At 46.5% G+C, this 22,442-nt stretch overlaps 1 protein-coding gene across 2 annotated transcripts in view; it reads left to right on the forward strand.

Moving 5' to 3' along the window:
* Positions 1–1,018: 1,018 nt before the first annotated feature.
* The window catches only part of SAV1 (salvador family WW domain containing protein 1), a 46,366-nt gene continuing 24,942 nt past the window's right edge, over positions 1,019–22,442 (forward strand). The window contains exons 1-3 of one of the 2 annotated variants that reach the window (XM_068254172.1): positions 1,186–1,270; positions 16,854–16,960; positions 18,378–18,809. In XM_068254172.1, coding sequence (XP_068110273.1) covers positions 18,383–18,809 — 427 coding nt within the window. In that variant the 5' untranslated portion in view covers positions 1,186–1,270; positions 16,854–16,960; positions 18,378–18,382. Of the gene's footprint in view, positions 1,271–16,853; positions 16,961–18,377; positions 18,810–22,442 lie in introns of both variants that reach the window. The other variant, XM_068254171.1, reaches the window with a different exon arrangement.

The raw sequence follows: 22,442 nt of genomic DNA on the forward strand, positions 1-22,442 counted from the left end.
GCTGACATGTTGCCCATTGCGTTTATTTTGTGCTGACATGTTGCCCATTGCGTTTATTTTGTGCTGACATGTTGCCCACATTGCATTTATTTTCTGGTGTCTGGGGTTTACTGTTGCTGCATTTATTATTTAATGGTCATAGTTGGCTATGTTTGCTGCTTTGGGGTTACGGTATACTATTAAATAGCATCACACAGTTTCTGCACACCCATGATGCGAATCCTCGTTTGACCACATCATGGCGTAAACACTGCCTTCTTATGCCTCGCTGTTACATCATTATGTCAGCTCCGCCCATACAATGTCATGGCCACGCCCACTATTCGCTTTTGCGCGTGCCGGCCCGCCTTTAACCCCTAACCGCCCAGCCCCCCAAATCCCCCCCAGCACAGGTTGAACCGACAAAAATCTGGTCACTCTAGTTTAGCGCTCTTCCTATACCTTCCTTTAGAGCAAAATCGCCTCAAAAATGATACAGGCACCGCTTTGCAACGTGCTGATATGAACCTTCTCATAGACAATCTTTGCACAAGCGTTTTGTGGGAGATTTTGAAAATCTCCTGAGCTTGAAAAAAGGCCAAAAACACCCTTAGTGTGAACAAGCCCTCAGTCTGATAGTAGAAAATCTCGGATCAGCCTATACAGTAAGGAGTTCTTGGGCAAGACTCCCTAACTCTGCTACCGCTTCAGTGCACACTAGTGGCTGCATTGCAAGCGCTTTGAGTCACACAGAAAAATAAACGTTATACAAAGAAAAGAATTATTATTTATTATCTCAGGTTTCCTTTGCATTACACATTCCGGACAGAATATACCCTTGAAACTTGCTTGTCCATTTTACACCAGCCACCCACCCAGCTATTATAAGCGGAACAAACTCTCACAAACTAAACGAAAACTCGTCTCCTGGCGCTGATCAGCCCAACTAGAAGAAGCTGGGGCAGAGCGGTGACGTAGTGGATGTTTAGGGAAAAGCTCCGGTCACGTGATGAGGGATGCGCATTCCCGTCGTATCCGGGAGAGGGAGGTGTCTGCGCTGTCTCTCCGGTCCCCGTAGTGGCCGGCAGGGGGAGCCCGGGGCGGGTGTATGCTGGGTGGAGTATGTTGCCGTGCAGCCGGGGAGCGGAGGCTATGAGGGGACGCACCGTATAGCGGAGCCCGGGGAGGGAGGAGGGGATGTTATCCAGGAAGAAGACCAAGAAAGAAGTTTCCAAACCCTCCGAGGTGCAGGGCAAGTATGTGAAGAAGGAGACCTCGCCGCTGCTGCGGAGTAAGTGCCTGGCAGAGGGGGTGGGGCTGTAATGCAGTCAGGGGTCAGCAGTTTGGGGTCCCCAGCACATCAGGCGCCCCTAAAAAGAATGAGGGTCAACGCTAACTTGTGTTAAAGGGCACCTGTGAGTTTAAAAGGAAAAGTTATATACTTTAGTTAGTAGATGGATCCAGAGTCCCTGTCTCCCTGGAGCTCTCCATTCCAGTGCTGGAACCCTCTGAACCTAATCGCCGACAGCTTGCTCACGCAGCTGTGTGCCTGGCCCGTGCTCCAACAATCTAACCTACATCCCATAGACTTTATTATCCCTTACCCTAACCCTAATGGTACATACACACTTGCGACTATGGTCGTTTGAAACAGCAGCTTAACGATCGGTCTGCCGACAATCGGGTAAAGAACTTTACCAAACTATCATTAAGTACAACGACGAACTAATGATATCGGAACGATGAGAAAATCCAACAGGACGGATCGTATCGAGCGACAAGCGTTACAAAACTATAGTGTGTACAGTTATCTGCCGAGAACGATCGTTACAAGGGCCAATGCGCCTGCGTTGGATTCTGCCCAGATTCCGTACTTCCTGTGTAGCACGACCCGTAAAGATTGTTACATTACAATTTTCAAATAAACTTTGTTTTCAAGTTAACTATCATATATTTTTATCTATTGTAACTCCATTTTAGTGTTTTTTTTTTTTATATATAAATATGTACGCAACATTTCCCTCTGATCGTGCTTTTCTGCGAGAATGATCGTTAAAATGTGTATGATGATCGCTGCATCCCATCGTTGCATTCCAATCGTTCCAATATTGTTCATCTGGTAACTATCGTTCCTTGCAAACGATCGTTATCGCAAGTGTGTACGTAGCATTACCCTCCTGCTATATGTTGTATAGTGAATGTAGGCTGATTCGACGGGTAGGTTATTTCGTCGGTACACCGGCCTTATTGCGCAATGTCCCGCTGTAGTACGCATGCCCTAGCCCGGTTGCGCTCATTAGTGCGTATACCCTGGCCTGGCGGTGCGTGTCCTTGATTACGTGCCTGTGGCCGGGCACGCTTCATGAAGTCAAGGACACGGACCACTGGACCAGTGCATGCATACTATTGAGCGCGTCCGGGCTAGGTCATGCGTACTACTGCGGGACATTGCGCAATAAGGCCGGTGTACCGACGAAATAACCTACCCGTTGAATCGGCCTACATTCACTATAAAACGTATAGCTGGCGAGCTGTTCGCCTACATCACTACTGTGGAAGATCCATTGACTTCTCCAATCCTCCTGCAACCCACCGCTTCTTGCCAGGACCCTCTTCTTCTTCATGGCCGCACGGACGGTCTGTGCCTTTACATTAGCATGGAGCCGCTTGTGCACAGCTTCCATCCTCTGTGCATATGTGGCTCTGTACTATTGCGCAGGTTTTCATGCTGAAAAAGCATCCGCTAATATTGCAATAGGTCAGGACTTTGTGCTCTGTTTACTGCAGTTTTAAAAAGCAAGGGGAAGCATGCTCTATTTTTTTTTTTTTTTTTTTTTGCATTGAATCTATTTGCTGTATTTTCCTGTGCTGCAAAAAACATTGAGCAGGTACGTTTTCTGTGCAGTTGGGAACAGGGGCTTGTCATGGGGCTTTTTGTACTGAGGTTAGAGATCTTCAGCGATGAAAATCTTGTGTCTCTACATAGCTTTAAAACGTGTACAAGAGTGTGAAGAATGTTGAGTGCAGGGATCAGGACTTGATATTTTGGGGGACAGTTGCTGTCATGACGCATTCTGTTGCTGTAGAAGGAGGAGAATGGATAAAGGTACGGCTCACAACCGAGTAGTTTCTGTCGATAGGGAAACAAGGTGCTCAGTCAAGATGACCTGGGCACTTAAATGTACCCAAACCGAAGCTCGGGTACACACAATCAGACACTTGCCTTAACCTCCCTGGCGGTCTATTAAAACTGCCAGGGGGCAGCTCAGCACTTTTTTTAGATCATGTAGCTAGCCTAGCGCTAGCTACATGTTAGCCGCTGTGCAGCGGCATCCCCCCACCCCTTCCGATCGCCTCCGGCGATCAGAGCAAACAGGAAATCCCGTTTAGAACGGGATTTCCTGTTTGGCTTCCCCGTCGCCATGGCGACAATCGGGATAACATCAGACGTCGTGACGTCAGAGGGAGTCACGATCCACCCCACAGCACTGCCTGGCACTGATTGGCCAGGCTGCGCACGGGGTCTGGGGGGAGTGGCCCTCTAACGTAGCGGCGAGTGTCGACGATAGTTATTCACGCAGCTAGCAAAGTGCTAGCTGCGTGCAACAACAAAAAAAAGTGTACAAATCGGCCCAACAGGGCCTGAGCAATCCTCCGCGGCGGCTTAGCCCGTGCTCAGCACGGGCTTACCGCCAGGGAGGTTAAGAGAGGGAAGCCTCAGGGTCCTATTTAGCTTCCCTCAGTGGTCTGCTGTCCCCCCTCCCTCGCTGAGATTGGCGACGAGGCATTGTTGGTAATTAGGTCCGCGCCGCTCATCTTCCGCATACAGGCCGCGCAGTAGCCGACAGCCTGCATGCGCAGTAAGCCGAAGCCGCAGGCTCTGTGTAACTATGCATGCCCGCAGGGCTGTGGAGTCGGAGTCGTGGAGTCGGGCAATTTTGGGTGCCTGGAGTCGGAGTCGGGAAAAAATGCACCGACTCCTAATGAATTTGTAACTGTAATTAAAATAGAAAATATGATAAAATGTTCTATTTCTCAGATAATAGTCATTAAAAATAATGTATATATACAGTATATATACAGTAATAGCTGTGCTTAGTCCACAAAAATGAAATAAACCAATCAAAATTAGTTACTTGTGCTGCTTCAATAAAGCAGTCCCCGTATTTTTAAGGTCAGATATACATATCTGATTGTGACTGTATATATGCTGTGTACACAGGAATCTCTTATATATACTAAATAACATCTATGCTGTAAGAGTAAAGCCTGATGTGTAGCTATGTCACTAATAGAGATGGTCAACGAGATGGAAATAATTATGCATTGATGCTGATTTATGCAAATGTATGCACTCCCTTTGCTGATGAAATAAAATAATTTGATATGTTGTTAAAATTTGGTTTGGTGACTACAAATTAAAGGGTAACTGAGACAGATGAAAAGTAAAGTTTTATACATACCTGGGGCTTCCTCCAGCCCCCTTCAGGCTAATCAGTCCCTCATTGTCCTCCACCACCCGGATCTTCTGCTATGAGTCCTGGTAATTCAGCCAGTCAGCGCTGTCCGGCCGCATGCCGCTCCCACAGCCAGGAACATTCTGCACCTGCGCAATAGTGCTGCACAGGTGTAGTATGCTCCTGGCGGCGGAGTGTGTGCATGCGCACTACGCTTGATTGACTCAAGTACCTGGACTCATAGAAGAAGATCCAGGTGGTGGAGGAGGACAACGAGGGACTGATTATCCTGAAGGCGGCTGGAGGAAGCCCCAGGTATGTATAAAACTTTAATTTCATCTGTCTCAAGGCCCTTTTCCACTAGCGCGTTTGCGCTAGCTGAATCGCAAAACCGCAAACCGCTAGCGATTTTACAATCGCTACGGTTTGCTTTTCAACATAGGAATCGCGGTAGGTCATTTCCACTACCGCGATTCGTTTTTTACTTGATCGCGATCGCGCCACGGAGCGACTTTTGCCGCGATTTTGCTATGCAGTGCATAGCATAGCAAAATCGCGGCCGCAAACGTCGGGAAAACGGCGGAATTGCGATTCAGCAATCGCTAGCGTTCAGCACGAACGCTAGCGACTGCTAGTGGAAAAGGGCCCTCAGGCTTACTTTGTTACACAGTAGTACTATACTCTACATATGCACTCCCCACAGAGCTGCAGGGAATCCACTGAGAATGCTGTGCACATTGAACACAGAGGTGTTGTCTGTTTACAATCTCCTCATTCCCCTGCAGAGTACCTGCACATCATTCTTACATGCACCCACACTTGATAGATGTTCTTTGTTCCGGTTGTACCTTTTACAAGTACTCTTACCAAGGACTAGTTTTAGTCTAAAGGGAATAAATATAGTAGTCTACATATCCTTCTCACTTCCGTTGTCTTGTAAAATTCCTAAGCGTTGGCAGTTAAGAGACGAATTTCATGTTACATACTTTTAATCAACAAAATTGTAATATGCAAATTAGAGGAGTCGGAGTCGTGGAGTCGGTGGAATCCTAAACTGAGGAGTCGGAGTCGGATTTTTGGACCGACTCCACAGCCCTGCATGCCCGGGCGGGCTACAGCTTCTAATGTGCAGCCACGATGAGGAGGAGGGGGCGTGCACGCTCACCAACCGGGGATAACGGACCACCGAGGGAAGCCTCAATAGGATCCAGAGCCTTCCCTCTCTTCATGGTAAGTATCCGTTTTTGAACCCGGGCTTCGGCTAGGGTTCACTTTAAAGAAAATCTAAGGAGGAAAAAAAAGTTTTAATTTACCTGGGGCTTCTTGCAGTCCCCTGCAGTCATCCTGTGCCCACGTCATCTTTCCGAAACCCTCCAGCCAGCAGCGGTGACCCCCTCAAAGCCAGCCCGCCACGCACCTCCTCATCGCATCCCTTAGCATCAGGGCTGTGGAGACGGAGTTGAGTCGGAGCAATTTTTGGGTACCTGGAGTCGGGAAAAAATGCGCCGACTCCTAATGAATTTGAACTGTTATTAAAATAGAAAATATGACACAATGTTCTATTTCTCAGATAATAGTCATCATAAATAATTTATATATACAGTAATAGCTGTGCTTAGTCCACAAAAATTAAATAAACCAATCAAAAAATAGTTACTTGTGCTGCTTCAATACAGCGGTTTCCGTATTTTTAGTCAGTTATACATATCTAATTGTGACTGTATATATGATGTATATGTGTTGGGCAGAACCCGAAGTTTGGCCACTTCGGATTCTGGCCGGGCAATGTGCGAAGTGGCCGCGGCGCTGCGGCCAATGTCCGAAATGCGCCGAATCTTGGCGGCTCCGATCATTTTCCCAGGCGCTGGTTCCGCCCCCTGCCTCCCTGCTATCGGCTTCCCCCCCCCCCCCCCCCCCCCGAGTCGTTCGTGGCTGCAGGAAGGCAGAGGCAGGAGAGCAAGAATTAGTTCGTCCCTGCAGAGCGGGTGCTGACAGAAGCAATGTCTGCAGCGCTCCCCGCTCTGCTTTCCTGCAGCCATGAACGACTCGGGGGAGGGGGGGACTCGTGTGTCTCCGGCTGACTGAAAGCCGATAGCAGGGAGGCAGGGGGCGGAGCCAGTGCTGGGGAAAATGATCGGAGCTGCCAGGATTCGGCTCATTGCGGACATTGGCCGCAGCGCTGCGGCCACTTCGCACATTGACCGGCCAGAACCTGAAGTGCCAAACTTCGGGTTCTGGCCGTAACATATATACTAAATAACATTTATGCTGTAAGAATAAAGCCTGATGTGTAGCTGTGTCACTAATGGAGATGGTCAATGACATAGAAATAATTCTGCATTGATGCTGGTTTATGCAAATGTATGCACTCCCTTTGCTCATTAAATCAAATAATTTGATATGTTGTTAAAATTTGGTTTGATGAATTAAAGGTTACCTGAGACGGATGAAAGGAAAAGTTTTATACATACCTGGGGCTTCCCCCTTCATGCTAATCAGTCCATCGCTGTCCTCCTCCGCCACCCGGCGGCGGAGTGTGTGCATGCGCCCTACGCCAGACTGGCTCAAGTACCTGGTCCCATAGCAGAAGATCCAGGTGGCGGAGGAGGACAGCGAGGGACTGATTAGCCTGAAGGGGGCTGGGAGAAGCCCCATGTGTGTATAAAACTTTAATTTAATCTGTCTCAGGTTTACTTTGTTATACAGTAGTACTATACTCTACATATGCACTCCCCACAGAGCTGCAGGGAATCCACTGAGAATGTTGTGCACATTGAACACAGAGGTGTTGTCTATCAACCACAAACCTGGTTCAGATTGTGCATGAAGAATGTGTGATGGAGGAAGAATCCCCTCATTCCCCTGCAGAGTACCTGCCCATCACTCTTACATGTACCCACAGTCACATTGCCTAGGGCCTGATAGATGTTCTTTGTTCCTGTCTGTACCTTTTACAAGTACTCTTACCAAGGAATCGTTTTCGTCTATGACTAAAAGTATTAAAGGCAGAAGATCAGCCGGATAGCCAGGTAACTGGTATTGTTTAAAAGGGAATAAATATGGCAGCCTCCATATCCCTCTCACTTCAGTTGACTTTTAAAATTCCTAAGCGTTGGCAGTTAGACTCTGAAGCCAATTTAAAAACGGCTTTTTACCTTTTATTTGTTAGGCATGTTTGCCCCTGTTGAAACGTCGCTATGCCGTGGCAGAACAAGGGTTTTTTAACCCCCAAATCCCCTGGGGCACATTGCGGGGAGTCTAATGAGATTAACAAGTTGTATGGAAGTGGACTCTTCTTAGCAGTTTCTTGCCCGGACTTATATCATACGAGACTATATTGTTTATTATTGCATGTATGTGGTGTGAGCACTGTGCACATAACTATTCACATTGCGGGGAGCGCTTCCGTGAGAGCCAGAGCTTTTGGCTGTAGCTCTGCCTCTACTCACGTCCATCAGAGTGGGGAGAGGCTGCTAACAGCGCTGATTGACGTGCATGTAGGCAGAGCTACAGCCGAAAGCTCTGCCTCCCTGGGCAACAAAACCCACGACCAAGAAAGTTGTGGATTTTGCACAGAGGATTTGGGAGGTAAAAAATCCTCGTTCTGCATCGGGATAGCTGCGTTTTAAGAGGGGCAAACATGCCTAACATCAGAGGCGGCCTTTGGGGGGGGCCACTGGGGAGGTCGCCCCAGGCCCCGCGTCTGAAGGAGGCCCCGCAGTCAGACAGTATAGGGAATTTGCTGATATTACCTTCCGTGCGTTGCTATGAGCTCAGGAGAGCCCAACGCTGCCTCCATACACGCCCCCTCAGTTTCCGGCCAATAGAGGCAGTCAACACTTCTCTCTGCTTCAGCCTCCGCCTCTAAACCCGCCCCTTCCTCATAGCAGCAGCCAACAGCCTCCAGAGTAGTGTTTGCCATTTCCGTGAGGCCCCGCCTCTAACTCCGCCCCCTCTCGTTCTGCCAGGCATGAGGGCGACAGAGAGACTATGTTCTCCTGCGTGGCTGTGTCCCCCTGACTCCCCCAGACAGAGAGACTCGAGCAGGAGCTGCAGCCAGTGAGTGGACACAGGCAGGAGGGCACACACCAGAGAGAGAGAGAGAGAGAGAGAGAGAGAGAGAGAGAGAGAGAGAGAGAGAGAGAGAGAGAGTGTGTGTGTGTGTGACAGGCACAGCCAGCCAGCCAGCTCTGAGGACACAGGCAGCAGCAGCAGAATTACCAGGGATCTGTGGTGGGCACAGAAGAGGTGACAACACATGGGTCAGAGAGACACACACACAGTTTGTGTGCCTGATGCAGCAGCTGCGGCAGTAGCAATAAATGATGAGCATCTAACAATCATGCTGATGCTGCTGCATTGCTCTTTTTTTTTTTTTTTTTTTTTTTTTTTTTACTGATTTTAAAATAGTGTTTTTCTATTATATACATGTGGGATTTCTGGGGCTAAACATGACTGATAGCATGGTATTGATAAGCTGCCTGCTTATCAATATCATGCTGTGGCCCCAGAAATCCCCTCTTCCCCACTGAGACCACTCATGTATATAGGAAACACACACAGAAAATCCAAGCCAGCTATCAGCACAGCACATTGGAATGTGGAAGATTTACAGCACTTGCCTAACAAGAGGGAATCCTTCTATAGAGGCTTCCCATGGCGTCCTCTGGTCCCCTGTTGCTGTGGACACCCAAAGATTTCCGACAAGGGCTTGTCGGAAATCTGAGCAGGCCCCGCTCCTCTTCACAGAGCTGTACTGTACCTGTGGAACTCATAATCTGATCCTTTCACAGTCAAATGTCCTACCATATTATTATTATGTATTTATATAGCCCTGACATCTCCTGCAGCACTTTACAGAGTACATAATCATGTCACTGACTGTCCTCAGAGGAGCTCACACTCTAATCCTACCATTCATAGTGTAATGTCCTACCATATTATTATTATGTATTTATATAGCCCTGGCATTTCCTGCAGCACTTTACAGAGTACATAATCATGTCACTGACTGTCCTTAGAGGAGCTCACAGTCTAATCCTTACCAGTGTCATAGTCTAATGTCCTACCATATTTTTATTATGTATTTATATAGCCCTGACATCTCCTGCAGCACATTACAGAGTACATAGTCATCTCACTGTCTGTCATCAGAGGAGCTCACAATCTAATCCTGCCATAGTCATACTAGTCTAATGTCCTCCCATATTATCATAGAAGCACTGCACAGAGTGCATAGAGTTGTCAGTAATTGACTGTCCTTAAAGAAGCTATTAGTCCAATGACTATCCTAGCCATAGTGTGATGTTTTCACTCTAGGCTTATTATGTGGAAAAGCATATTCTGTATAACACTATCTGTATTTGATCTGTGGGGACATGATATCTGCATTTGATCTGTGGGGACATGATATCTGCATTTGATCTGTGGGGACATGATATCTGCATTTGATCTGTGGGGCATGATATCTGAATTTGGTTATGTGGGGAGCATGATATCTGCATTTGATCTGAGTGGGGCATGATATCTGCATTTGATCTGAGTGGGGCATGATATCTGCATTTGATCTGAGTGGGGCATGATATCTGCATTTGATCTGAGTGGGGCATGATATCTGCATTTGATCTGAGTGGGGCATGATATCTGCATTTGATCTGAGTGGGGCATGATATCTGCATTTGATCTGAGTGGGGCATGATATCTGCATTTGATCTGAGTGGGGCATGATATCTGCATTTGATCTGAGTGGGGCATGATATCTGCATTTGATCTGAGTGGGGCATGATATCTGCATTTGATCTGAGTGGGGCATGATATCTGCATTTGATCTGAGTGGGGCATGATATCTGCATTTGATCTGAGTGGGGCATGATATCTGCATTTGATCTGAGTGGGGCATGATATCTGCATTTGATCTGAGTGGGGCATGATATCTGCATTTGATCTGAGTGGGGCATGATATCTGCATTTGATCTGAGTGGGGCATGATATCTGCATTTGATCTGAGTGGGGCATGATATCTGCATTTGATCTGAGTGGGGCATGATATCTGCATTTGATCTGAGTGGGGCATGATATCTGCATTTGATCTGAGTGGGGCATGATATCTGCATTTGATCTGAGTGGGGCATGATATCTGCATTTGATCTGAGTGGGGCATGATATCTGCATTTGATCTGAGTGGGGCATGATATCTGCATTTGATCTGAGTGGGGCATGATATCTGCATTTGATCTGAGTGGGGCATGATATCTGCATTTGATCTGAGTGGGGCATGATATCTGCATTTGATCTGAGTGGGGCATGATATCTGCATTTGATCTGAGTGGGGCATGATATCTGCATTTGATCTGAGTGGGGCATGATATCTGCATTTGATCTGAGTGGGGCATGATATCTGCATTTGATCTGAGTGGGGCATGATATCTGCATTTGATCTGAGTGGGGCATGATATCTGCATTTGATCTGAGTGGGGCATGATATCTGCATTTGGTTCTGTGGGAGCATGATATCTACATTTGGATCTGTGTGGGGCATGATATCTGCATTTGGTTCTGTGGGGGTCATGATATCTACATTTGGTTCTGTGGGAGCATGATATCTGCATTTGATCTGTGTGGGGCATGATATCTGCATTTGATCTGTGGGGACATGATATCTGCATTTGATCTGTGTGGGGCATGATATCTGCATTTGATCTGTGTGGGGCATGATATCTGCATTTGGTTCTGTGGGGGGCATGATATCTGCATTTGGTTCTGTGGGGGGCATGATATCTGCATTTGATCTGTGTGGGGCATGATATCTGCATTTGATCTGTGTGGGGAATGATATCTGCATTTGGTTCTGTGGGGGGCATGATATCTGCATTTGATCTGTGAGGGGCATGATGTCTGCATTTGATCTGTGAGGGGCATGATGTCTGCATTTGATCTGTGAGGGGCATGATATCTGCATTTGATCTGTGTGGGGCATGATCTCTGCATTTGATCTGTGTGGGACATGATATCTGCATTTGATATGTAGGGGACATGATATCTGCATTTTACCTGTGAGGGGCATAATATCTGTATTACAATTATTTTCAGGCAGGCGCCCCTGCCCGCAGTCATGCCTTGCTGCGGTCGCACTGAAAACCCTGTTCTTCTGGTTGAGCTGGAGATGGATGTTAGGCTACCTTGGAGAGCTGGGAATGGTTTCTAGGCTGACTGAAGAGCTGGGGATGAGTACTAGACTGGCTGGGGAGCTGGGGAGGAGTACTAGGCTGACAGAGGAGTTGGGGATGGGTACTAGGCTGGTTGTGGAGCATGTCTGGCTAGAGATACAAACTTTGGTCTCCAAACCTTGTATCTCTATCCAGACACACTCCCCAGTCAACCTAGCACCTATCCCCAGACAGTCAGGTACACACCCCTAGCTCCCCAGCCAGCCTGTACCTATCCCAAGTTCCCCAGCCAGCCTTTACCTATCCTAAGCTCCCCAGCCAGCTTAGTACCCATCCCCAGTATATTGGTTGGCTTAGTGGCTTTTAACAAACGTAATTGTTTTTAAAGAATAATAAGGGATACTGCATTAGAGGTGGACAAGCCAGTGAACGTGGTGGTACGGTACATGACCTCCACCTATGGCTCTAGGCCCCGCGTATGACACTCGCCCCAGGCCCCGCATACTCTAAGGCCGCCTCTGCCTAACATAAATAAAAGGTAAAAAGCCGTTTTAAGTGCCTTCAGAGTTTCTTTAGAGATGCATTTCATGTTACATACTTTCAATCAACAAGATTGTAATATGCAAATTAGAGGAGTTGGGAGTCGGTGGAATCCTAACCTGAGGAGTCGGTGGATTTTTGTACTGACTTCATAGCCCTGCTGAGCATAGCAGCGTTCTGCGCATGGACTGTATGGGAAAATCTCTACTGCGCATGCGCAGAATGATCCCGACAACAGAAGTGCAATTAGGGTGCCCACAGCTCAGGGCTGCGCATTCGCAGTATCCTCAGACTGGCCACGACCAGCAGGCTTTGAGGGGTCACCACTGCTTGCTGGAGCGTCTCGGAAGGACGGTGTGGGCACAGGGTGACTGCAGGGGGCTGCAAGAAGCCCCAGATAAGTGCAACTGATTTTTATTTTTCGCTTACATAACCCTCATCATCAGGGAGACTGTACACATGCTAGATTCTTGGCAGAGACTGCCCTGACCAGTCATCCCTCTAGCATGTGTGCAAAGCTTGAGCTTGTAATTTGTTTACTTTTCTGTAGATGTGCATTGGGGCTTTTCCAGGAGTTTGGATTTTGGCATGATGCCGCCTACAAACTCTTTCAAGTGCAGACGCCTGACAGACCCCATACAACGTGTGATAGATGTAGTAAACAACTGACCTATTACATGTTTCGTGCACCTGTAGGAATCTTGTTCTACATCAGTAGTTCCAACTGGAGCTTTGTACTGCTTGGCACAGGACAAAGCTATGAAAATATCCATTATAACGCAGGTATGTAAGCAGTATGCGTGCATGTGTAATGCAGACTTTACTTACCTTTAGGGGGTTGCTCCCCAGCCCCCCCCCCCCCTTTTCTGGTCTGCATTGGCTTCTCCATCTTTTTCAAGCAGACTTGCAGCTGCGACTGTTTGAAGTGCCTGCAGGATTGTCGTGGGTTCCTGGCTGCCGCACTGCATTCCGGAAGATGTAGTCCTTCGATGTAAGTACTTCTCCCAGCCTGGAGATGTTCTCAAATCGAAGGACTACATCTACCAGCATTGTGGCTGCCAGGGACGTATGACACCATTGTGAGAGTTTAAAGCTGCAGCACATAGGTGCTTAGTTGCCTAACAGAATTTTATTAAATAAATGTATGTATAACAAAATATATCTAATCTATTTAAAATCATTGTACAGTATTTATAGATCCCTAGATTTAAAAGGGACGTCTGTTTCTTTTTGGATGGATCAAATGAAACGGAAGCAGTTAGTCTTGCTGCTTATAGTGTATGTGAAGTGGAAGAATATTGAAGTTGGATCTGCTGTTCTGAATAACTGTAGACTTGGATACATTTGGATTCTACATTTATTGTAATTTTGATTGATTTTTCCAGAAAATGCTGTGTGTGTGTGTATATATGAATGTGTGTATGTGTGTGTACATATGTGTGTGTGTATGTGTGTATGTGTATGTGTGTGTATATGAGTGTGTGTGTGTTGTGTGTGTATGGTGTGTGATAGAAATAGATCCCTGTGATCAAATTCAGATCACAGGAGGATCAATAGTTTTGCCACATTGGGTGACAATCTTTGTGTTGTGTCTGAACACCATTAGAAGTCACTGAGACTTAAATCGCCTCTTTGGGTCAGTGGTGCATTGTGTGCCTACCAGTGAAAACCATTATCAGTGTTTTCCAAGTGTGCTCTGCAGGCTGAAGTAAAACCATATTAGGGTCTCTGGAATGGACTTCTTATCAGTATTTTGCAGGCTGATGGAGGGAGAGAAATCACAGGCTGCAGACACCAGCCTCACAATTCCATAGGAGTGAATAGATTGCTTTCACCATCCTAGTTGTCATTGGGCAGATGATTTATTGTTATGGCCAAGATATCATTTTCACCAGGAAAAGGCTTATCTGCTGTTAAACCCTGAAACATCAAAACATATAATGCTGCTATTACATGGCAAGCAACTCAGTGAAAACATGCAATTCATTGAGGTTGAGGGACATTTCTTGTGGGAGAAATCCACCCATCACTATATGATATCATGGGGGAGGGTATGTGCAGGTGTGTGATTGATACTTTCTACCCGAAGGTCCACTCATTATCTTTGAGAAAAAAACTGTGTCGTGTACCTGCGGCTATCTGCCTCACTCTTCCAGAGGCTCAGCACATCTCAGTCAAGAAGCCAAGTGTGTCAATGGTATCTCTGTAGATGGGTCTGAGGCTACATACACAGGTGATATTGCTGTCTCCCATTGGGATCCGGACTCAATCCCTCAGGCAATACTTTAGGGATGAGTTATGTACAGATGCGTTGCTAGCCTAGAGGCTAGTAACATGTCTGTTGCTTTGGCGAGGAGATTATGCACAATAAAGCGCCTTCCAGCAGACAAAATGAGCGGGGAGTAGGCCAGAACAATTTTAGTAAAAGATTGCATGATTTCTGCCAGAAATTGCGATTTCGAATTGATACACAACAATGGATCAGCACACAGATGGTGAGTATGAGTGCAGCTAGTATAGGTAGCCAAGTATAGGTGCCTCCAGTATAGTTTAGCCAGCTGTAGGTGCCCCAGTACAGGTTAGCCAGTATAGGTAAACAGGGCTGTGGAGTCGGTCCAAAAATCCACCGACTCCGACTCCTCAGTTTAGGATTCCACCGACTCCGACTCCTCGACTCCGACTCCTCTAATTTGCATATTACAATTTTGTTGATTAAAAGTATGTAACATGAAATTCGTCTCTTAACTGCCAACGCTTAGGAATTTTACAAGACAACTGAAGTGAGAAGGATATGCAGACTACTATATTTATTCCCTTTAGACTAAAACTAGTCCTTGGTAAGAGTACTTGTAAAAGGTACAAACCGGAACAAAGAACATATATCAGGCCCTAGGCAATGTAAGTGTGGGTACATGTAAGAATGATGTGCAGGTACTCTGCAGGGGAATGAGGAGATTGTAAACAGACAACACCTCTGTGTTCAATGTGCACAGCATTCTCAGTGGATTCCCTGCAGCTCTGTGGGGAGTGCATATGTAGAGTATAGTACTACTGTGTAACAAAGTAAACCTAAGACAGATTAAATTAAAGTTTTATACATACCTTGTGCTTCCTCCAGCCGCCTCCAGGATAATCAGTCCCTCGTTGTCCTCCTCCACCACCTGGATCTTCTGCTATGAGTCCAGGTACTTGAGCCAGTCGGGCGTAGTGCGCATGCACACACTCCGCCGCCAGGAGCATACTACACCTGTGCAGCACTATTGTGCAGGTGCAGAATGTTCCTGGCTGTGGGAGCGGCATGCGGCCGGACAGCGCTGACTGGCTGAATTACCAGGACTCATAGCAGAAGATCCGGGTGGTGGAGGACAGCGAGGGACTGATTAGACTGAAGGGGGCTGGAGGAAGCCCCAGGTATGTATAAAACTTTACTTTTCATCCGTCTCAGTTACCCTTTAATTTGTAGTCACCAAACCAAATTTTAACAACATATCAAATTATTTGATTTCATCAGCAAAGGGAGTGCATACATTTGCATAAATCAGCATCAATGCAGAATTATTTCCATCTCGTTGACCATCTCTATTAGTGACACAGCTACACATCAGCAGTGTTCTCCCCAGGCTCTTTTAGCCGGGTGCTCCACCCGGCTAGATTTGGTGACCACCCGGCTGTCATCGGCTCACCTGCTCACCACCTCCTATGCTGTAAGCAGAGTTGCCCTGCATTTTCATCTCAACCCACCCGGCTACTTTTTCATGCCACCCGGCTACTATTTCATGCCACCCAGCTGGAAAAAAAATTCTGGGGAGAACACTGCATCAGGCTTTATTCTTACAGCATAGATGTTATTTAGTATATATAAGAGATTCCTATGTACACATCATATATACAGTCACAATCAGATATGTATATCTGACCTTAAAAATACGGGGACTGCTTTATTGAAGCAGCACAAGTAACTAATTTTGATTGGTTTATTTCATTTTTGTGGACTAAGCACAGCTATTACGGTATATATAGTGTATATATACATTATTTTTAATGACTATTATCTGAGAAATAGAAAAATGTATCATATTTTCTATTTTAATTACAGTTACAAATTTATTAGGAGTCGGAGTCGGTGCATTTTTTCCCGACTCCGACTCCAACCACCCAAAATTGCCCGACTCCACGACTCCGACTCCACGACTCCGACTCCACAGCCCTGTAGGTAAAGCAGAACAGATTGGCCAGTATAGGTGTCGCAGTACAGGTTAGCCAGTATAGGTATAGCAGAACAGATTGGCCAGTATGGGCGCCCCAGTACAGGTTAGCCAGTATAGGTATAGCAGAATAGATTAGCCAGTATAGGTGTTGCATCATGTTAGCCAGTCACAATCCCTTCCTTTAGTGTATATAGGCAGCCCCCCCACCCCCCCCTTTAGTGCATATAAGCAGTTCCCCTCCCACCTTTGTTGTATGTAGGCAGACCCCCCTCCTTTAGTGTATATAGGCACATCCTCCCTTTAGTGTATATACTGTATAAGCAGGTCCCTCTTTAGTGTATATAGGCAGATTTCCCCCTTTAATGTAAATACTGTAGGCAGACCCCCCCCCCCCCCCCCCCCCTGATTAGTGTATATAGGCAGATTGATGAGTGTCATCAAATTAATGAACATATGGGTGGAGTTCTCCTTTTTAATACATGTACATTATCCTGGATTCACAGAAAAAGAAACTCATAATTTTGCTGCAGATGCTGCACATGACTTCAGTGGAACAAGGACTAATTCACTCATCTCAGAACAGCTCTTCTTGTGGCCCGGCGTGCCTCGGGTGAGGGATGAGAATGTTAGCATGTAATTTGTAATAAATTCAGGCCGTGCTTGCTGAGTCAGTTATATTTTATACTGTTCTCCAGCTTGGTAGGACTTCAGTATGTAAAGGCCTCTGTGTTAACCAGAAGAACCAGTTAGATTCTCTTCCACATTTTTAGTTCTTATGCAAAATATCATTTAAAGTGATATTCCTCTTTTTGTAGTGCAATCCTTCGACTGTGGCCATGGAAAGCTAAGTACAAAGTCGCACAATTTGTACGCCGTTTTGTTACCTGCCAGGATCCAACTCCATCCTTTGGGTGAACTGCAGGTCCCCAGCACTTTACAGAAACGTCACTAGGCAACAGCTGAGTGACAGGTTCTATATGTGTAGAAGGGAGCAGGGACAGCTGTGCCAGTGTGACACAGCAGCTTCTACAGGTGGGGTAAGAAGGGGAACAATGGCCCTCTGATTCTTAAAGGAATGAGGCGGGCGGAAAGATCATAGTTTACCTACCTAGAGCTTCTTCTAGTCCCCCCTGCAGTATATCCAATCCCTGTAGTACTGATCCTCTCCAGGATGCCGTTGTCCGATCCGAAAAAGCTGGCTTCTGCGCATATGCAGGCTTGCCCATTTGCCTTCTCGAACGCGCTCTTGCAGCTGGAAGCCTTCTGCACATGTGCACTTTGTCTTTGTGAACTGCGCAAATGCAGAATGCTCCCAGCCATGGGAGCATGTGATCGTGTGATGGAGGTGCGCTGACAAGCCCAGGCATATGCAGTAGCTTCCGACACTGGGCATTACTCAGGTCTTTCGGAGGGGCCAGCAGCACCATGGAAGGGCATTTGAACTACAGTGAGGGACCTGGTAGACTGCGGGGGGCTGGAAGAAGCCCCAGGTAAGTAAGTGTAAACTCTCTCTAATAATGCGGTCTTTAACGTGTTTAAAGCTGTTTTTGAAATGTACCTCGGCCTAAGCTAGTGTACAAAAGTAGATATTTACCTAAAGAGAGGGAAGCCTTCAAGATCCTATTGAGGCTTCCCTCAGTGCTCTGATGCATCCCCTTACTGAGTGTGCCCCACATCCAAGCAGCCACACCCAAGCATGTGCAGTTAGACGACGACGCTCGGGAGCTTCTCAAGGCTTCCCCCATCCTCCTCCACCAAGCCGTTCAGGACCAAGGATCCTCCAAAGTGCGGCCGCACTGCACCTGCACAGTACCACAGATCTGCTTGGGCTGTGGTGAAAAAAAAGCTAATTTGAAAAGATATTGGAATGTGTGTTTTTTTTTTTTTTTTTTTTTCTTAGGCAAATCATTTAAAGCAGATTTTAAGCAAAGGAAAAATAGAGATTAAAACATAAATTGTAACTGATATCAAATTTGGTATTCTTATTTTACACATCCTGGAGTTCTTTAACGTTTCATTTTCTTTAGATTTGATGCCATCCTTTATCCGCCATGGACCAACCATCCCCCGTCGGACTGACATCTGCCCACCAGATCCCGCCCCTTCGCAGTACACAGCTGCCAATGATGGGGTGGGTTCAAGAAACCAAAGTTTTTTGCGGACTCCAGTTCATAGAACTCCCCAAGAGGCTATCCGAAGGGAGAACAACAGACTATCCGCCCCTTCATTTTTAGTGCGGGGACTTGGTGATGTACCTAGGGAGTATGGATCTTCTTCCCAGTCATTTTTAACAGAAGCCAGTTCTGCTATGGAGAATGGAAATGGAATCTCCAGGTATTACTGTGCAGATCACCACTTTGAAGAACAGAGGAGGAAACCGCATGAAGACTACAGATACTACGAGCACAGCAGCGATCATATTCACAGAGTGTTGCAGGGACCAGGCCGGCTCCCTGCAGGTAATGAAAACAAGGCTTTTCTTGCACCTTTAAATGAGAACTTCCCTAATATAATTTATTGTATTATAAGCTAAATAACTGTGACAATAGAAGTTGCATCATTTGGGACCTACACCCTTCCTCAGTTGCCCTGACTGACTGAAGCTATCATACATAATATATAACACATCTCTCCAAAGGGGTGGCCACAGTGATCTCTGTTGCAAAAATCTTAAAATGTAAAATACATGTAAACATATACAAATAAGTATGTTTTTTACAGAGTAAAATGAGCCATACATTACTTTCCTCCTATGTTGCTGTCACTTACAGTAAGTAGTAGAAATCTGACATTACCGACAGATTTTGGATTAGCCCGTCTTCTCATGGGGGTTCTCAGGAGTTTCTTTATTTTTAAAAGCACTTAGTGAATGGCAGTTGCTCCGTACAATTGCCAAAGAAGTGTACGGTGAGCAGGGAGGTTGGCCAGCATCTTTGTTTAAATCTTTTTCAGGGAAAGTCCATGCTGAGAATCCCCCATGAAGAGATGGACTAACCCAAAACCTGTCAGTAATGTTAGATTTCTACTAATTACTGTGACAGCAACATAGAAAAGTAATATATGACTCATTTTACTCTGGAAGAAATGTACTTCTTATTTATGTGTTTTAAATTGTAAGATTTTTTTTTTTTGTGCAGTTCCTCTTTAACATTTAAACCAGGTCCATGAGGGCAGCTCAGTTGCAGGAAGCATTTCAAACTGAACTTGGGCCATTTGGTTTCAGTTTTCCCAGTATGTCCATCTTATGCCTGGTACACTCCATGCAATATTTCCCATCAGATGGGTCGAATCGATTATTTCCGACAGGTCTGATCTGATCAGTTTTTCTCATTGATTTTCCATTCACTTCTATACAAAATTGATCAGAAAATGGTCATAAATCAGATCGGTAGTGTTGGAAATATTCAATTTCACTCCGCTGTCTGACAGGAAATTGCATGGTGTGTACCAGGCATAAGACTCCTCTCTTGTAAGCAATAGATTACCCTTGTATCCTCCATCAAGGCTGAAGTGAGGAAACTTGGTCAGGTTAGATGTTAGATACTTGAGAAGAGGGAAGGCTCTGGAGAGTATAGAGCCTTCCCGTTCCTCCATACTTCCCATACTTTCCAGTATTAGTTGGTAAAGCCATACGACCTGCTGGGTCAAACAGCTGTTCAAAGCTACTCAAGTCCCAAAGTATATTTGAGGATGAATGGATCGGTACTGCGCAGGTTTACCGAGAGACAGTTGAGGGACAATGGGCCGGACAGAGGAAAGGGAAGGCTCTATACCAGGGGTATCAAACTCAATCGCATAAGGGGCCAAAATCTAAAACCTAGTCTAAGTCGTGGGCCAAACCGTTAATTTGAGACTGTTCAATAAATTAGTCCATATTTCCTGGATGCCACTCAGTTCTGCGCGGGGAGATGCTGCTAAACTCTGAGGCAGCGCTAAATACTAGGTTTTTGCAGCTCAGAGGGAGCTGTAATTTGGGGTCTGGCAGCTGCCAGAGCCCCAAATTACTTCTATGCAGGGTGCGCATCATAGCATTGCTGCAATAAACTGCGCTCCGCGCCGAGATAAACTGCTTTGCAATAAATGTTACATTTTATAAACTGCATAACTATAGCAACTGAGGGGGGGGGCTGCTCCCCCCCCCCCCTTCTGCAGAGTAGCCCAGTGGAGCAGTTTAGTATTTACCTGTTCCAGTGCTGCTTTAGATCTCCTCTGATCTCTGACAGCCATATGCTCTATGCTGCATATCTCTGGCTCTGAATGGATGTCACGTGATCGTTAGAAGGCAGTATGGAAGCACAGTGCAGGCAAATGCCAGGAAGACAGAAGAGACACAATACATCATTGTATCCAAAGATGGGGACTGGTGCTAATTGCATTGGGGATTGTCGCTGCACTCTGGCTCCAGCTGACAATGTTTTAATAAGTCATCAATGTGCTCCTCTGGGCGGGAAGGAAGGGTCCTGTCTTTTACTGCTTACAATGATGAACGTTGGAAGCTCTTGAGGTCCACCTAAAATGGCAATTCCCCTGTGGGCTTTGAGTTTGGCATCTGTGCTATATACTATCCAGACCCTTCCCTCTTCTTAGGTAAGCATTTAACCAGAAGTGAGTTTCTCACTTAAAGTTTGCTTAAAGCAAACCTCAATCAAATACTGCCGCCATATGATATACTTACCCGCGGCTTCCTCCAGCCCCTTGCAGCATCTCCGCAGTCTCCAGCCCAGGATCCCCGCCGGTGCAGAGGGCGACCTTGAGGTCGTCTCTACTGCGCCTGTGCGAGCGTCGCTGCCAGTCAAGCCCATGTTCTGCTGAAAACGTGGACTTGACTGACAGCGGCGTTCGCGCAGGCGCAGTAGAGGTCAGCCTCTGCACTTGCGGGGGGGGGGGGGGGGGCGGTGGTTGTGACCGGAGATGCTGCAAGGTACATGTCGGCTTCATCAGCCAGCAGGAGTATGTTCTGAGCAGCTGGGATATATGGGGACAAGCGTAACCTGCAGGGAATTTATGTTGTAGCAATGCACTGGGAATACTCTCATGCAGCAGAAATCCACATACTGAGATAAGCAGTCCTCCAGGAAGCCCCGGCTAAGTATATCATGGGGCAGTATTATTTGATGCTTCCTTTAAACTCCATGCAAGATACATTAGTGCAGCTGACTTCTGCCATGGCCTTCTACAAAAAAAATGCCTAGTGAGTGGTGTATCCTTAGTAAACCTACCCTATTAAGATCAGTATTGCAAGGTACAGGATTAGTTTTCAATGTGTGATTATTATTTTCTGGCAGTTCTGTCCACCTAAAGTATTTAATCATGTAAAGGTGCAAATAATTGCATGAAATTTTCACGATCTTAAAAATCAAGCTCAGCTGTGAGTCACAGAATTTCTCCTGATACCACCAGGACAACACTAGCATCCAGCGACCATCTATGGGCAGCATTGCCCTGTACTACTTCCAGGTTGCAATGTCCCGCAGTAGTACGCATGCCCTAGGCTGGACGTGTTCTTTAGTAAGCATGCCCTGGTCCAGTGGTGCGCAGTCTTAATTGTGCACCTGTGGCCGAGCACGCTTCGTGACATCAAGGATGCGCACCGTCAGGCCATGGCATGCGTAATAATGAATGCGTCCGGGCTAGGGCATGCGTACTACTGCGGGACATTGTGACCCGGAAGTAGTACAGGTCCAGGCTGCTCATAGCTGTTCACTGGCGTGTTCGTCACTATCCGTGACATGGAAATGTACAGAGGTAGCCCCCCCAACACTGCTGGGATGCTTGTCTCCTCCTCTCTATGCTAACTCTTACTGTGGTGTACCGTCATTTAACCTCATTCCATTTCTGTAGACAAAAATATGATTTCTTCATTCATGTAAGACAACTGGTTATGAAATGTTCATTAAAGCAAACCTGAGCCATCAAAAAAATAGATACATAATTACCTAAGAGGGGAGCCTATGGATGGTTCAGAGGGTCCCCATGTCCACCTCAACCCCACCGCCACTGGCCGGGACCCTCTTACAATTCACATCCGCTCTCTCCTTCATATACGAGCATAGCTGTAGTACGCAAGCGTGAGTATGGCCGTTCCTGTGCAG

Source organism: Hyperolius riggenbachi, chromosome 9 (genome assembly GCF_040937935.1).
Source record: "Hyperolius riggenbachi isolate aHypRig1 chromosome 9, aHypRig1.pri, whole genome shotgun sequence".
NCBI lineage: Eukaryota > Metazoa > Chordata > Amphibia > Anura > Hyperoliidae > Hyperolius > Hyperolius riggenbachi.